Raw genomic sequence first — 18,317 nt, 5'->3', positions numbered from 1 at the left:
TGTTAGGTAAAATTATTTGTAATTGGTTGTCTTAGCAAAAATTATCAAGGCCTACTATGCTTGCAAATGTCATAAAATAGCTAGAGATTTATCATTTTTCTACAAGTAAATACAGGGAAATTAATAATTGGCAAGAGATAGTTATTGTTGACTTCAGAAGCACTTAGAAAATGGTGGCAAACAAGATGGAGGGAGCGGCTCCATCTTCCTGTAATAGGCACGTCCGGTCTGCCACCATTTTGCTGCGAGAGCAAACAAGCATACTACATTAGAGTGACTTTTGTAGTGTGATGCCAGAGTTCAGAAATGGCAGAGGGCTATAAACCCAGCTTACACCTCTTCAAAAATCATGCTTCAAAATAGGTGGTGCTGCTTAACCCAGGGGACCTGTGTGCCATTCTCTAGCTGCTGTACCTCCTGTAGAGGTTACAGAGCCTGCTGCTGTTTATGCACTCTGGTTCTTTGCTGATGTGGTTCGTAGTTTATATATTTTCATCCACAGGTCCTACGTTCAGTATTAAAAGATAATGTGAAGAGGGGGCATACTTGTAGTGGTTATACTGTCGTTATAACCACTAATCCACAGTCTGTCAGATTAATATTTATTTATTTACAGTCATGCTATATCTATACAAAAATATATTTTAATTATCCATATGTGCATGTGGATACATATTTTTATATTTTATATAATATGCATATATAATAAATATACACTGGTACTTATATTAGATATATTAATACATCTATAATAAACACCTATTTATACAAAGAATCAGTTTTCAATAAATGCCTGCTATCTGCTGCCTGTGTAATGGTTAACTCCTTTGAGCCAGTCTGCATGAAGAGAACAGCTTCTTTGTTACTTCAGTGGCTGAAGTGGTAAAAACTCTTCAGTGTGAACTTAGAGATTTGACATTCAAGCCCAGCTGATGATTTATGTGACAGTAATGTTTGTGCATGTTGTGAGTGCATACTGCATTTAAAGTTAGATAAACTTTGCTAGTAACTGTTAAAAATTGCCTTATAATTATGAATTAATTTGCGTGTTGACTACTTTTTGTAGTGGCCTATTTTTGAGAGCGCTTGAGGGGAATGGGAAGCCGCGTCTTTCATAAGTAGCTTGTAGCAAACAAAATGTGTGTGAATGGGAGGAGGACAGAGAGTGCTGATGGGAGCAGAAATTTTTCTTGTCAGAGAATGAAATATCTCCATGTTTGTGCTCTAGATGCTTCAAAACTATTTAATAGATACACCATCATCACTGTCGTGGTTTAACCCCAGCCGGCCACTGAGCACCACGCAGCCGCTCGCTCACGCCCCCCCGCCGGGTGGGATGGGGGAGAGAATCGGAAGGGTAAAAGTGAGAAAAACTCCTGGGTTGAGATAAAGACAGTTTAATAGGGAAAGCGCAGGTGTTCAGCCATCTCCAGGAAAGCAGGGCTCCATCACGCGTAATGGTTACTTGGGAAGACAAACGCCATCACTCCAAACGTCCCCCCTCCTTCTTCTTCACCCAGCCTTATATGCTGAGCATGACGTCATATGGTATGGAATAGCCCATTGGCCAGCTGGGCCAGCCATCCTGGCCACGCTCCCTCCCAGCCCCCTGCACATCTGGCAGGGCATGGGAACATGAAAAGTCCTTGACTAGCATAAACATTACCTAGCAACAACCAAAACATCAGTGTGTCATCAACATTATTCTCACACTACATCCAAAACATAGCACTATACCAGTTAATAGGAAGAAAATCAACTCCATCCTGGCCAAAACCAGGACAATCACCACCCAAAAAAAATTGTCCCAAACCCAGCAGCGTTCTTGGAAGAGTAGCATTATTGCCCCTCAGGTGACCCAGTGGGTCAGAGCTTGGCTAATGAACAGTTTAGCTTTTCGCTTTTAGGTACGTTGGATACTACTTTCTTCATGGGATTGACAATTACTGTCACCTAATGACTGGAAAATTCTGTCCTGAGTTATACTGGAGGCTTAGATCTAGATTTTGTCAAACTCATCATTACACTTGTTCAAGATTGAAAGTACTGTGAGACAGGGATTCAGCACATAATACATTATACTCTATTCAGCATGTAGTACAGCAACGCCTGATCCTGGCTGGGTCCCCAGTCTTGTATCAGGAACCAAAATTTCTTTAGTCATGAGTATGAGCATCAATAACAACGTCATTTCATACACAATGACAGAGGTGGTGACTTTTTAAAATCTGATCTGTAACTTTAAGAATAACTTTTAGTTATGATACTGTATGAGTTTGATCAGCAGCAGGTAACTAAAGAAGTTTCAGTATACGTACATTGAAGACAAGTATGTTTCTGCAAGAAGTTAAAGAGAAGTTTCCATAAAACAAGATGAGGCAGACTATGCTATCATAGGCTGTACTGCTCAAGACCATTGCAGAGCCGCATAGAAACTGAATTTAATATACCGAGTGTGGTTAAATTAATTGAGAGAGATACAAGAGCGTTGTCTGTTAAGGTAGTAGCCTCTGAGTCTGAAAAATGAGATTTGGTATCAAAACTAATAAATACTATGAGAATAATCGTGCTTCGGAGGTAAGATGATACCTTTTCAGCTCCAGACTTCAAGCCACTTTCAAGGACAGGATTATTTATGTCTTTCTGAAAATCTGAAACATTTTAAACACATTAGTAGATAATGTTGGATACTTAGCACACTTCATAGCTGCTCAGTTACTTTGCTTTATTAGGAAACTGTATTTAAAGGCCTGATTTTCGTATTGATCTCATGATCCCTGTCAGTGACCAGGACACCAGTTTGTAGTTGTATCAAAAATTGGGTCTCCTGAAGGAACTGAAACGTGTCTGTACCAGCTTGCCAGATGAGTTGAATTTATTTTGATAAAATATGATTAGGTAGATCAGTATCAGGTTACATAAAATTTATTTGCATCAAAGTGGTTATTCATGCACTGTTTGTCCTTAAAATTTAAAAGGATTCCTACAGTACAGATATCCTTCTGTTCATGCAGAAATTATTTGCATATTCTCCAGTAAATGCACGGATCATGGGACAGTGCAGGGAAGACAGTTGTTTGCTCCAATTCTGTTACATTTCTGATAGCGATGGGAGCACAGCTGGTAGAAAATGGTGTTTCTGTGTCTCGCAGCAAATCCTTTGTCTTGCAGGGATATAATCCTCAGAGGACATGCTTCACTTTCATCTTGCTGTTTTTCGAAGACACTCAGTCTCAGCTGTTAATTATTGAGGCTAAGGGTTATGAAATACAGAGTACTGTTCAATGGCTTTGTGAGGTTGCAGCATCGACGCATTCACAGTCTCTAGACTGAAGCTTTGAATGCTAAAGTGTACTTCACTTCTGTATGTGATTTCATAAATTCTTATATTAACAGAGAGTACCTCAAAGCAAGCATGATGCAGGTTCCCATGATACAGAGAGGCAGAACGAAGGTCAAGGAGCAGCAGAAATCAGCATGGCAACTACCAGTACTGGTCAGGTAAATTGATTATTTTGTTTGTTGATAGTATAATTAAATACTTGAAATGTACCAAATATATTGGTATGTATCTTACGATGTTTCTACGCCTGCTCATTTTAGAAAGATACATGTTTTTCTTCTTTCCATCTATACGTGAGAAATTTCTTTTATTTATTGGAAGAAAATGTTTTAATAAGGTGAAGTATAAATATTCGATAATGCAGGGAGTATTTTTCTTTTGTTTGAATGATTAATGAGCCTAATGCTATGAAGGAGATAACAAGAATGACTACAGAAAATGTATATTATTGTAGGTGAACTGTAATATTAGAAGTGTGATTTAATTATGGAAAATTGTTCAAATTTTCACTTCAGAAATTATCACTGAAATATCAGTGATTTTTAAAAAAGAGGAGAACCAAATGGCAGGTTTATCATTAATGTTTCTTTAATACTGTTTTAGATAAAGCTTTGAAACAGTAGTATCAATGAGGTAATCTCCTGGAAGTGGGCTGAAGGGTTATTTAAATGCTTCTAAATAATCTTTCATTGCTGTTCCTCTTATTAGTGAAATACATTAGTGGAATATTTTGAGGGGTAAATTAAATTCTTTATTTGTCTTTTAAAACAAATATTTATCAAAATTTATTACTTCTCTCTTTGGCTAAAAATACTTTGATTTCTTTACCATGTGCTAATGATGATTCCCTTCATGATTTCCAACTGTGGCTGAGACATTCCCACTAGTAATTTGGGTTCTTAAAACTTAACACTTACAAATGTAATAGCTGAATTCTTATGCAAAATATTTTTGCTACTCCAGGGAAGTAGAAATATTTAAATCCTTCTGAAGGTGTTTTGTACATGAAGATTTATCAGAAAGAATTGTGGTTTGGCTAGAAAATTTCACTTGATTAAACATTAAACACAGCCCATAATTTTGCTTGTGAAATATGTTTGATCACCATTTGGAATTAAGTTCTATCAGCCATATCTGAGCAATTGCTTGGGGTTCTGACTAATTCTTATGACAGCTTTATTGTTTGGGAAGAAAATAGTTCAGTGCTGCTTTGGGGCTGAAAGCATAATGTATTTAAATAATTGATGCATTGTGGCTGTATCATCCATCTTCAGTGTATGAATCAGGAGTTATTCTGGACAACAGATACTTTACGGGGAAGGAAGGAAGAAGGGATTGTCATGTCTGGGCAGACTTATGCAAGTGGGATTCATTCGTACTTCATTTGAGGTCTTATGTTGAAGATTTGTGCAATCTTGAACTTTGCCTCATAAAAATGTATAAAACATGCATATTCCTTCCTCTTGGAGGTGGATAGATCCAGGGCGCTGAAGCCGTGTTAAAAGCGACATCTGGGGATTATTTACTTTCAGTGCAAGTCCAGACAGAGGAGGTTTAATGGATTGGGCATAACATTTATTTCTGATAAACCAGCTCAATATACTTTGAGCAATCATTATTCAATTGAGTGCAAAAAAAGTTTTAACCAAATAATTTGGTTCTAATTGGTTTTGTTAGAATCAAGCCAATGGTTCTAACATCATAATAAATGTTAATTGAAACACTGCCAATTGAATCCAGGATGTTTCAGGATTCAGTTACGTCCTTTTCTGCACCATCTTTCAGCTGTTTTCCCTTTTCCATTACACTCACGATCCTGCTGCTGAAGTAAAATTTTTTTCATTCCTTTCATTTGCAAGTTTTATAAAGGTGTTCAATGAGATTGTCTATTTTGTTATGTGCCACAAAATAGGGAAAATTACCTAATTGACAGAGTAAATAGCAAGCATAGTAAAACAATGAGTGAAAGACAGTAAAGTATAAAAGGAGAAAACAAGATGAAGTAGACAGAAGATTTTGAAACAGAATGTTCTACACAAGAAGGGTGCACGTAACATCTCCTTGTTCCCATTTTCTTACATGAATGGCTACACACTTAACACTAGTTCTTTTACATCAGTCTTTACGAGCCAGTAAGAAATGTATTTACACTTTATTTGGGCATCCTGGCATTCTCAAAAGTAGCAAGGCCGCATGATGGCTCTGAAGGAAATCGTTAAATGAATCAAATTTGATACAGTTTGGGGAAACAATAGGGAAATGATGATGTATTTCTGTCTACACCATGGTGAATTTTAATAGGTAGTGCTCCAAACTTATGTCTTTTTTACCTTCTTGGATAAAATCATCATACTGAACCTAATAATGGAGAATACTGGCATGTACACTATATTGAACCTGTAATCCTCTGAATGTACTTCGAGGTCAGGATGATATGAAGGGATTGCTCAGTGTAAAAATCTGGGAATTCATTCCCGTATTCATAGAATCATAGAATAGTTCGGATTGGAAGGGACCTTTAAATATCATCTAGTCCAACCCCCGTGCCATGGGCAGGGACATCTTCAACTAGATCAGGTTCTTAGAGCCCCATCCAACCTGACTTTGAATGTTTCCAGGGATGGGGTATCTACCACCTCTCTGGGCAACCTGTGCCAGTGTTTCACCACCCTCATTGTAAAAAATTTCTTCCTTAGATCTAGTCTAAATCTACCCTCTTTGAGTTTGTCACAACAAACTTGTCCTGTCACAGCAGGCCCTGCTAAAAAGTTTGTCCCCATCTTTCTTATAAGTAAGTATAAGTACTTTAAGTACTGAAGGCTGCAATAAGGTCTCCTGAAAGCCTTCTCTTCTCCAGGCTGAATAACCCCAACTCTCTCAGCCTTTCTTCATAGGAGAAGTGTTCCATCCCCCTGATCATTTTTGTGGCCCTCCTCTGGACCCCCTCCAACAGGTCCATGTCTGTCTTGTGCTGAGGGCTCGAGCTGGACGCAGTACTCCAGGTGGGGTCCAGAACGGAGTAGAGGGGCAGAATCACCTCCCTCAACCTGTTGGCCACGCTTCTTTTGATGCAGCCCAGGATACGGTTGGCCTTCTGGGCTGCGAGCGCACATTGTCAGCTCATGTCCAGCTTTTCATCCACCAGTACCCCCAAGTCCTTCTTGGCAGGGCTGCTCTCAATCCCTTCATCCCCTGGCCTGTATTGATACCAGGGGTTGCCCTGACCCAGGTGCAGGACCTTGCCCTTGGCCTTGTTGAACCTCATGAGGTTCACATGGGCCCACTTCTCGAGCTTGTCCAAGTCCCTCTGGATGGCGTCCCGTCCCTCAGGCGTGTTGACCGCACCACTCAGCTTGGTGTCATCTGCAAACATGTTGAGGGTGCACTTCATCCCACTGTCTGTCATTGATGAAGATATTAAACAGTACTGGTCCCAATACAGACCCCTGAGGGACACCACTCATCACCGATCTCCATCTGGACATTGAGCCAGTGTCCAATTCCTAGTACTGCAGGCAATTTAAGTGAATAATTGAGAAAATTCAATACAATTTTCATTCTAAGCTTTAAGATTTTGAATTTTTCCTATACTCAACAGAGAAAATAAGGGCTTGTTTACATAGGAAATATATATTAGAATAAATTGTGTGAATTTAAGTCATTCTAGTCGTACTCTTTTAGCATACTACTTATTCTGGAACATGTATGAGATGTTCTGGATTCAAATGGGAGAGTGAAATGAGTTTAATAACGTGTGTGTAAATATTCCAGTATAACTACAGTTTTTTTCTGTCTAGACAAACACTACATGAAGTTATTCCTACGTTTTACTAATAGTAATTTTCAACTTCAAATTGAAGATGTTGAACTGTATGAACAGCAAATACTCAGAGAGGAATATTATTCTTTTTTCTTTACGATGCACCTAGAAAAAACATAGAAATTATTTGAAAGTGTCTTTCATTCAGTTTTCTTCAGTGAGTTATATATTTGTACTGAAAAAAATTAATACTTATTGATCCAGATAGTTTGAAAATGTTGTTTTGCAAAAAAGCTAATAATTTCATGAACAGATTTTAGCTTTTGTAGAGGATCAACAAAAGACTGGTGACTACCTCAGTAAAACAGTGTTCTGCTACTGAAGGTGTTCGCTCTTGAAATGTATTTTTAAGTTCCCCAAAGTGAACGGGAAGGGAGCGACATAGTAAGGGAAGCTTCACAGACAGGAAGCAGAGAAAAAGAAAGCAAGCAACAACAAAGGGGGGGAAAAAGCAAAGAGAGTGAATGGGTAAAAGGTGGTAAAAAAAGGAAAAATATAAATACACAAAATGGATTAAAAGAGGACAAAGATGCTAATAACTGGGTCTTGCTACTACAGGTAGGAGCATGCTATATACAATAATTTCTAGGAAAATTACAACAAATAATGTCAGCATTATTGTATAGCTTTTTATTTAAAAATGAAATAGATTGATCCACTCATAATTTGCTTTTCATATGGAGAAAGTAGGGTTACTCCTTGTCCAGATGAATCTCTTTTTACTTGTCACTTCTTGCATACCTGGTTGTGTTCTGAAGAAGTACAGACTTATTCCTATGAACTACATAATCTAACATAAAAGTTGAGGCTGTTTTTTTTCCTCTGTAAAAAGTATAATTCAGTTTGTTGCAAAGTCCACTTCTCCTTCTTGGTGAAAATAGTAATTATAAAATAACTCCATTGAAAATACAATTCTATTGAGACTTAATTTCAGGAAAAGTGGATAATAAAACCCAGTTTAACAGTGACCTCTAAGTTGTGTCAGGGCAGAGAGGACCTAACTTAACTGGTAAGTTAACCGTAAGTTGACTGTTCATTACTATCAGTATGATTTCATGATCCAGTGCTGAAACTGAAATAGGCAATAGTTGTTTTTTCACTCAGACTTCGTTTTATACTGAATTGTTGTTTAAATTTGTAGGGTTCTGCTGCTCGAATGGACCACGAGACAGCCAGTGTTATGAGCTCTAGTAATAACTATTCTGTTCCTCGCAGACTGACAAGTCATCTGGGTACCAAGGTAACCGAAGATTACAAACCACAGGTCGCTAATGCTACATTTTTACTAATACAATAACCTCATTGTTTCTGCCAATAGTATTAATATTAGCTGAACGATCTATCCACACATAGTAATTTTATGGAGTTAAAATTTTAGAGTATTTTTTCAACTTTTAAAACATATGCACAGAAATCCTTTTTTTTTTACTTTCTGATGATCACTAAGAGTTGTTACAGTACGGAAAAAATGATTGCTAGATATTACTAGAATATCTAAAACATTTATGATGTTGATTTTTAATCCATGATGAAAACTAACCCTTTTAAGAGCAGTTCTTCAAATACTTTTCCACAGTCCAAATCCACAAAACAGATGTGATTGCTAAGAAATTAAATGGACACACACACACAAAAAAAAAAATTATGTAAGCCCTTCACGGTGATAAATCTTTGCTCACAAAAGACTGTGCTCAAAGTATATGTGCAGCATGAAAAGAAAGGGGAAGAAAAAGGCAAATCTGTAACACAAAATTGAGTTAATGAACCACTGGAGTTTATACTGCCTCTGGAATTAGCAGCAGTATAGATGCTATTGGTGGTGTGCTGAGCGCAGTCTTCTGGGAAGTGGGGCCTATTAGCTTGATGCAGTATTAATTACTTTCGGCGTTAAAACAGCTTTATAATGTTGTAGTTTTGGTCCTGCACTGTATGCATGTACTGTATGCACATACTGTATGCACGTACAGGTATCAGCTAGTCTGTCTGTCTGCGAGTTTTCATTGCAAATTGTAGAATTCCCAAAAGCTGCATACAACAGGAGAGCCCTTGAAGACATGGAAAGGGACTGAGTGTGGAAGAATACAGGCAAAGAAATATGTTGAACTGAATGTGGGGTAGGAAAAGCTTAACATTAATGCGTGAGAAAAAGGGAGAGTGGTAGAGATTCTAAATAGAGGAATGCATTTACAGATACAGAAGGAGATGTGTCTGTGGGCTGTGTGTATACAGAGAGAGACAGACAGACAAGTATTTTTTTAGTTTTTCCTATACTATATTTGCCACAACCTGGAGGCTGGATTTTGGTGTCGTATTCAGCTATATTCTCTGACAAAACCTTTACCTTCCAAATCTAAATAACAGTGGATTAAAGCTGTCACTTGAAATATCTGTCAAGAGACATGCATAAAGCAGATTAAATTAATTCTCCCTTAAGAATCCAAGTGCTTTGTTTTAATACTATATTTGATTTTTCCCAGACCGAGACAACAGGATCTCCAAACTGGGATGCTAGGCTGTCATAAAATTGGCTCCAAGACTATTTCAGTGGATTTTGTGTGTGATCATATAGTTTCAGAGATTCTAAGATTTCTATTGCTTCAGCAATCCTATAGTATTTAGAGATGTACATGTTAACAGACTTGCTGCTTAGTCTACCCACTGCTATGCAATTTTTTTGTAACTCAGTATTTGTACTCCTCTTCAAGCACATTAAAATTGTCTCTGAAGAAACCAAATAAAATCATTCATTGGTCTGGTAACCAGTGCAAATATCCTAGTTATTAGTAGCAAACTTGTCTAACAGTCCAAAGTCTCATTTCTTCCTTAATTGGTATATTCTAAAGAAACATACACACTGCTACTTTACAATTCCCTTTGATACTTTCTTTATGTTGTGCTTTGATTTTGAATGTTCCTGTTTATCTTGGCTTTAGGAGTTTGGAGTTTCTAGATAGCATCTAAAATCAGCCTCTACATCCTGTTATTCTACTAAAAGAAGAATGCATTTATTGATCTAAAGCTATTATTGAAAAAAACAGAATGGGAAAGACAAACCAAATAGTGCATTGACCAGTGTATTACACGACAGCCAAGGGAATCCCTCAAAAATTGCTATTTTTTAATGAGGAATTTGGTTACTCCAAGTTAAATGTGTAATGCTGGGTTTTCGTGGCTTGATTTAATTTGACAAATGCTCAGTTTTTTATATATATTAAATGGGCATTTGTTTGTTCTACTGGTTTTATCCCTGTAAACTTGAAAAAGTGTTAATTTAACTCTTCAGTTTTGCATTTGCTGTAAATAATCTGCTCCATATGCAAGTCAGTCATCATAACAAAAAATGATTAATTAATTTGAAATCATTTTAAAGGAAAACTTTAAAATACATGGATGTAAGTTTTTTTAGCACAATGTAAATTAAAAATTCATGTAATCTTTCTTATCCTTTGTCTAGACTAATTATATTTAATGCCATGTAACAAAGTTTTTCACTGAAGAGCATCTTTACATGAAAGTGTGATTCATACAGAGCATATTTTTTGAGACAGAATTAATTTTAAATACATTTCAAATATATTTCTCAAATACTTTCATTAGTATTTTTATTTAATCTCTTTGAACAATGGAAATTTAGAATTCTTTGCCATTGGTCTTGTAGATTAATACAGTTACAGTTACATAGAGCTACCACCCGCTTCTTCTAGCCATTTAACCACTGAGTGAAATTTATTAAGATTATGAATGCTGAAGTAGTAATAGTATTTAATTATTTCTAAATAGCACAATTTTTTGCACCATTAAATAAGGTTTTTTTGCTCATGTGTACCATTCAAATTTCATTTTACTTTAATTATTTTTTAATATATTTTTTAAATGTAACTGTATTTTTTAAATGTAACTGTATTTTTAAAATCATTTGACCTGCAGGTGGAAATGGTGTATTCATTATTATCAATGCTTGGTACTCATGATAAAGATGACATGTCAAGAACATTGCTAGCAATGTCTAGCTCCCAAGACAGCTGCATAGCCATGCGTCAGTCTGGATGTCTTCCTCTCCTCATCCAGCTTTTACATGGCAACGATAAAGACTCTGTCTTGTTAGGAAACTCTCGTGGTAGTAAAGAGGCCCGTGCCAGAGCCAGCGCAGCACTGCATAACATCATTCACTCCCAGCCTGATGATAAGCGAGGCAGACGGGAAATCCGTGTGCTCCATCTTCTGGAGCAGATCCGTGCTTACTGTGAAACGTGTTGGGAATGGCAGGAAGCACATGAGCAAGGCATGGACCAAGACAAAAACCCAAGTACGTTCTGCAAGCTGTATAAAAATGTTTCAAGGATATATTGTGAATTTACAGAAAGTACAATTTAATCTGAATTCTTATTGAATGTATGTGAGTTTTATATACGCGCGTGTGTGTATGTTTGGGGTTTTTTTTAAGTTGAGGTAGTGTTAGGAAATAGAATCTATTACAGATATCTATTTATTTATAAACTTTTTACTTAAATCAGAGACCTTGGTGTGCTTTCCAGACAATAATTCTAGTGTTTTATAGTTACAATCTGTGAATTAATATTGAATATGTGCTCATTCTATTTAACATTTTAATGGATAATGAAACGTATCTAAACAAATAATCCCGAATTGCTTCTCATGCAGAAGTATTCAGGAGATAGCACATTTTGTTTAGGAGAGGGACAGAGAGAACAAATTAAATAATCTCAATCTATTCAATATAATATGAACTGGTTTTTATAATGTTGTATGTAAGAAATATTGCAGTATTAAAATATGAGAGAAGTGACAATGTGAGTGAATAGGAGTTTTCTCAGGGAACAGATAGAAAAAAAGATTTAACCTTCTGGGTTGCTTAGCTGCTTTTCTGAATTAAGGGTATTTTGTAAATACAGGCTGTAGGTGTTTATGACAGAAGCACTACGGAAATCAGTGGGCTGCGTCATGGGTGTTGGAGTTTACTGCCATAACCATTTAGCAGGAGTGGGGCTCTGAACAAGATGTAGCAATACCATTTGTGCATTAGCCAGAATCTAGCTCACAAAATTATGAACTTAAAAACGTCTCAGTTACGAAACAAAGGGTTTAATTAACCATTCATAAGGACATAACAACCAAAGAAACAGCTTCACATTAGGTGGCGTATTATTTAATGCCACTAGAATATTTAACCTTATTGATTTGTTTGACTAAGATTATTAATTTTTAAAAGTAATCAGATAATTTTTTTGTACTGGAGTCATATTTCTTACTTAATACTTACGTTCAGGATTCCCTCTAATTTCTTTTTCAGCATCAAATATATTTCTAGTACACAGATCTGTTAGTAACGTTCCTAACTAATTGTCTGTTCGTGGGAAGATACAAACCCTGAACAAAACTGCAATTGATGTATCTTAAGATTAGATTCAGTTTGGAAAATTTATGATCTATACAAAATCCCTAGGAAATACTAATTGTTACCTATTTCTGGATCAGTGCCTGCTCCAGTGGATCACCAAATCTGTCCCGCAGTGTGTGTGTTGATGAAACTTTCATTTGACGAAGAACACAGGCATGCAATGAATGAGCTTGGTAAGACTAAATGTATTTCTCTGACTTCCTTTGAGAAGCTTGCTGGAAACGCTGACACTCCTTGTGTACCTCACTGTATATATGGCTTTTTTTACTACTAGTTTAAACAAGTCATCAGTTCATTTGTGTCAGTTGTTGCCCTCTAAATGATGAATGCAGTTTAAATTAACCAGACCATTTCCCAGTGGATAAATTATTATGTCACTTACTCTTGTTTCTGGCATGAATTGTGAATTTTTGAAGATTATTATTATTATGGGAATATTTGCAGTTTTAAAAGTATTGGACTTACAATGGAGATTGCTTTTCAGGATGGGAGTTTTTTTGTTGGTGCTTTGTGGTGTTGGGGTTTTTTTTGTCATGAGTTGGTTGCTGTTTAAGAGCCTGAATTTTTTAGTCCATGCTCAGTAAATTCTGTGCATGCAATTTTCCTTAATTTGCCACTTTTCATTATTAATGAAAATATTCTATGTATTTTTCTCAGAAGGCAACATTCATTGATTATAATTAAATCGGTAATTTTCAGATTTACTAAATAGCCTTTTATGTAACTGGTGTGAGTTCATCAGTCAAACATGATTTTGGCTGGGTAGAATTAAAAGATGAGTGTGCTTCTTACTTCCTCATAATTCCTTCTGTTCCCATTTTCCCTTGAAATCTCTGTCATGCCATCATACCTTTCAGCTGCTACTAAGCAAAGGATTCAAGATCCAGAGTCAGTATTGAACAATTTACTTACCTTTCTGAGCCTTCTGGGTTTCAGATGTTTGAGATTTATTCCGTACATATAAATGCAATTTGCTCCTTGGACTATGTTTACTGTACTTGTGATACTAGAGTAGAGATATTGTTTATTTTCCTAATCGTTTGTTTTTAAAGGAGGTTTGCAGGCCATTGCTGAACTGTTGCAAGTGGATTGTGAAATGTATGGACTTACAAATGATCACTATAGTGTTACCTTAAGGAGGTATGCTGGAATGGCTCTGACAAACTTGACTTTTGGAGATGTGGCAAACAAGGTAGGAGCAGAATTTTAAACATACAGTAACTTCAGTTCATAGCTATGTTTGAATTGTAGTTCTCAAAACAGGTGATGAAAATCTCCAAGATAGGATATTGAGTTCGAGCTCAAGACAGAAGTTCAGAATACCTCTATAATTTCATCCTGTTCCTAACAGAGCGCACCACAAACTGAATGTTGTATCATGCAAGTGTAGTATCAACTTTCATATTAAATTAAATCACTTTTAATTTGTCACTGAAAGTACGGATTTTATCTACTGGCTTTTTTTTTTTCATGAGCATTAGATTGGTATAGCACATAATGATTACAGACCAATGATTACGGTTAGTAACTGATTTTTCTGAGGATGTTGAACTAAAACTGCTAATTGAGTCAAATTTTTTAAAGTTGTTAGTTATTTAACAATTCTATTACTCTCTGATGAACTTTTGCAAACCTCTTCAGGCTGGAACTGCTTTTAAATATTTGGAGCATATCCGGCTCATAATGGGCACTACTTCAAATTATTATGAGAGAAAATAGGTTCCCTAATTTCTGACAAAGACCTAGCTTTCAAAAGGTAGAAAGTTTCAATAATTTCTTGCCCCAGAGTTTGCCAAGCTATGGATCTTAAAATAACTTCATACTGAGAAGACTTTTATCTTTCGACTCTAGAGGAAGACATTTCAGGAGTGAATGGAAATAACAGGCTTCATATAACTCGCTTTTTGTTCCAAGTTTTAGACAAGAGTAAAGCATAAATCCTTGCTGCAAATGAATTGCTTCACAAAATATTGGCTCTCTACATCATCTAATCAGTAACCATTACAGGGCTGCAATCACTGGGTTTACAGCATAAACTAAACTACTCAGAGATGTAAATGTACATGCTGTCCAGCTGACAAGTAGTACAGTTCTAACACATACTTCACTCTTGAATGATTTTTAATTGTGCTTCGTCACAAACAATTTCCAATGTAAGCCTTGCAGTTTTTCAATTGCTATTGTATTATTAAAAAGTTGTTCTTCAAATGTCAGAAATGTTGTTATATTTGTGACAGTTTTAAATATTCATATTACTTTTCATACTATGTTTATTTGAAAGAAAAAATACGATTGTGAGACTCAATAGACAGTAGATAACAACACATTGCCAGCTCACAGGTGATTTTTGGCACATAGTAAAGAAGGCTTCTAAGATAGTAAAGTTCCAGATCAAGTCCTAGACCTGTTGTAAAAAAATACAAAATTTAGCACAATTTTACCACTTATGTATTGTCCAGAGTAGAAACTAATAGTTATGCTTAACTTTTTAGTAGTTGTATATATTGTTGGCAACATATTTTACTAAGCTTTTATTGAACTTCAGATGTGATTAGCTTAAAATATCAAAACATTGTGCAGAAGCAAGCCACCTAACCTGTCATTTAATACTATTCACTTTCTTCGTTTTCTTATTCCTAACAGGCTACATTATGTTCTATGAAGGGCTGCATGAGAGCTCTTGTAGCCCAACTGAAATCTGAAAGTGAAGACTTACAGCAGGTAACGTCCTTTTGAGATGAAATATTTCTTTAGCTTGGACTTTTCCATCATTTCGCATCCCATGAATTTTATTGCATTGTATTAAAATATTGTATTTCTGCTCTCCTTTCCTAATATTTACCTTCCTTCTACTCATTTGGCCCCACCAGCAGTTATTGTTATACTTGAATTCTGTCATCTTCATGAAGTTTCTACTGTGCTGTCCATAGCCAGCCTTCTCCTTTTTTAATTAGGCTCGCTCTTTGAAATGTGCTTCATTCATCCCAGCCTGATATTTTTTCTTCTTTTTTTTTTTTTTTTTTGTAATTTTGTTCTTATGTTGTCTTGTCTGGCTTAACTTTGATGCAAAGTTTGTACCTGTACTTGTTCCACAAATTATGAAGTACAACTTTCTTCTCATAAAAATGCTTAACTGTGGGTCATACTCTGTTTTTTTTACCAAAGCACATGTAAGACATGGGCTAAAAACCTCACTTTTATGACCCTGATCTGTTAGTGGAAGTCCAGTTTTAAAGGTAAGTTTGAGCGATCTTAGATTCTCTAGTTTAGTATACTATGGTGGTGCTAATGGCCTGGGATTTCCCGGAGGGTTAATACAGTATTGTGGCTCCTCCTACAGTTGCAGCAGGTAAATAGTAGGGGAATAATAGTAGAGGAAGCTGTATTTCAAGAGAATCTCCATTTGACTTTACAAGTCATACATAACTACTCTTGACACCAGCACCTCCCAAAGAAGATTTCTAAGTATGAGCAAAGTGTTCGGTGTGACCCCTGAGTGTCTCTTCCAATGGCTCCTGCTGTGTAAAGAAAACAACCTGAAAATTAAGTCTTTAGAGGGTGATCCTGAGAGTTGAGAGCGCAGAACTGTTCGCATTGGTATGGAACTTCTTTAAAATTATTAAATATTAAATTACAATCCATTTTAATGAATATATACTGTAAACAAACTGGAACAGCTTTTGGAAAGGAGAACCCTCTTTTCCTTGCTGTTTGAGTGAATCATCAGATAAAAGAACAATTTCAAGTAAAACTGACTTTATCTCTTAAAACACTGTTCACAAAAAATTTTCTCCACTGGAGGACAAGCTAGCTAGTTACGATTGAGAAAATAACTAGAATTACAAATAGAGGTTATCAGGTAAACTCTCTGATTTGGTATTAGGGCAGATATTAAGTATATTTAGTATTCTTGAAAAGGAAGTCACGGACACATGGGCCCTCTGATCTGTGGTGTGTCTCTAGCCACTGGCACGTAGACCCCCCTACACGCAGAATCATAGAATCATTAAGGTTGGAAAAGACCTCTAAGACCATCGAGTCCAACCATCAACCCAACACCACCATGCCCACTAAACCATGTCCCTAAGCGCCTCATCCACACGTCTTTTAAATACTTCCAGGTATGGTGACTCAACCACTTCCCTGGGCAGCCTGTTCCAAGGCCTGACCACTCTTTCAGTAAAGAAATTTTTCCTAATGTCCAATCTAAACCTCCCTTGGCGCAACTTGAGGCCATTTCCTCTCGTCCTATCGCTAGTTACTTGGGAGAAGAGACCAACACCCACCTCACTACAACCTCCTTTCAGGCAGTTGTAGAGAGCGATGAGGTCTCCCCTCAGCTTCCTCTTCTCCAGACTAAACAACCCCAGTTCCCTCAGCTGCTCCTCACACGACTTGTTCTCCAGACCCTTCACCAGCTTCATTGCCCTCCTCTGGACACGCTCCAGCACCTCCATGTCCTTCTTGTAGTGAGGGGCCCAAAACTGAACACAGGATTCGAGGTGCGGCCTCACCAGTGCCGAGTACGGGGGCACAATCACCTCCCTACTCCTGCTGGCCACACTATTTCTGATACAGGCCAGGATGCCGTTGGCCTTCTTGGCCACCTGGGCACACTGCCGGCTCATGTTCAGCCGGCTGTCAATCAGCACCCCCAGGTCCTTTTCCTCTGGGCAGCTTTCCAGCCACTCTTCCCCAAGCCTGTAGCGTTGCCTGGGGTTGTTGTGGCCCAAGTGCAGGACCCGGCACTTGGCCTTGTTGAACCTCATACAGTTGGCCTCAGCCCATCGATCCAGCCTGTCCAGGTCCCTCTGCAGAGCCTTCCTACCCTCGAGCAGATCAACACTCCCGCCCAGCTTGGTGTCGTCTGCAAACTTACTGAGGGAGCACTCGATCCCCTCATCCAGATCATTGATAAAGACATTGAACAGGACCAGCCCCAGTACTGAGCCCTGGGGAACACCGCTTGTGACCGGCCGCCAACTGGATTTAACTGCGTTCACCACAACTCTTGGGCTTGGCCGTCCAGCCAGTTTTTTACCCAGCGAAGAGTGCACCTCTCTAAGCCGTGAGCCGCCAGCTTCTCTAGGAGAATGCTGTGGGAGACAGTGTCAAAGGCTTTACTGAAGTCCAGGTAGACCACATCCACAGCCTTTCCCTCATCCACTAGACGGGTCACCTGGTCATAGAAGGAGATCAGGTTGGTCAAGCAGGCCCTGCCTTCCAGCAACCCGTGCTGGCTGGGCCTGATCCCTTGGTTGTCCCGCACATGGCTTGTGAGCACCCTCAAGACAAACCGCTCCATAACATTCCCCGGCACCGAGGTCAGTCACTGACAGGCCTGTAGTTCCACGGATCCTCCTTCCGGTCCTTCTTGTAGATTGCCGTCACACTGGCAAGCCTCGAGTCATCCGGGACCTCCCCAGTTAACCAGGACTGCTGGTAAATGATGGAGAGTGGCTCGGCAAGCTCCTCCGCCAGCTCCCTCAGTACCCTCGGGTGGATCCCATCTGGCCCCATAGACTTGTGAGCGCCCAGGTGGCGTAGCAGGTCATTAACTTCTTCCTCTTGGATTATGTTGGATTATGGGGGGTTTATCCTGCTCTCTGTCCCTGTCTTCCAGCTCAGGGGACTGAGTACCCTGAGGATAACTGCTCTGACTATTGAAGACTGAGGCAAAGAAGGTGTTAAGTATCTCAGCCTTTTTCTCATCCTTGCTGGCAATGTACCCCCCC

At 38.0% G+C, this 18,317-nt stretch overlaps 1 protein-coding gene across 8 annotated transcripts in view; it reads left to right on the top strand.

Annotated features, from left to right (window-relative positions):
• Positions 1-18,317, top strand: part of APC (APC regulator of Wnt signaling pathway) — a 99,538-nt gene that overhangs the window by 70,431 nt on the left and 10,790 nt on the right. For 6 of the 8 annotated variants that reach the window (XM_075136669.1, XM_075136674.1, XM_075136675.1 and 3 more), the window contains 6 exons: positions 3,397-3,501; positions 8,305-8,427; positions 11,091-11,469; positions 12,660-12,755; positions 13,635-13,774; positions 15,226-15,303. In XM_075136669.1, coding sequence (XP_074992770.1) covers positions 3,397-3,501; positions 8,305-8,427; positions 11,091-11,469; positions 12,660-12,755; positions 13,635-13,774; positions 15,226-15,303 — 921 coding nt within the window. The remainder of the gene's footprint in view (positions 1-3,396; positions 3,502-8,304; positions 8,428-11,090; positions 11,470-12,659; positions 12,756-13,634; positions 13,775-15,225; positions 15,304-18,317) is intronic. The other 2 variants (XM_075136671.1, XM_075136672.1) reach the window with 1 other exon arrangement.

The sequence above is a fragment of the Calonectris borealis genome, chromosome Z, assembly GCF_964195595.1.
Source record: "Calonectris borealis chromosome Z, bCalBor7.hap1.2, whole genome shotgun sequence".
Taxonomy (NCBI): Eukaryota; Metazoa; Chordata; class Aves; order Procellariiformes; family Procellariidae; genus Calonectris; species Calonectris borealis.
Note: the sequence above shows the minus strand (reverse complement) of the source record. Positions and strands in the feature narration are given on the sequence as shown.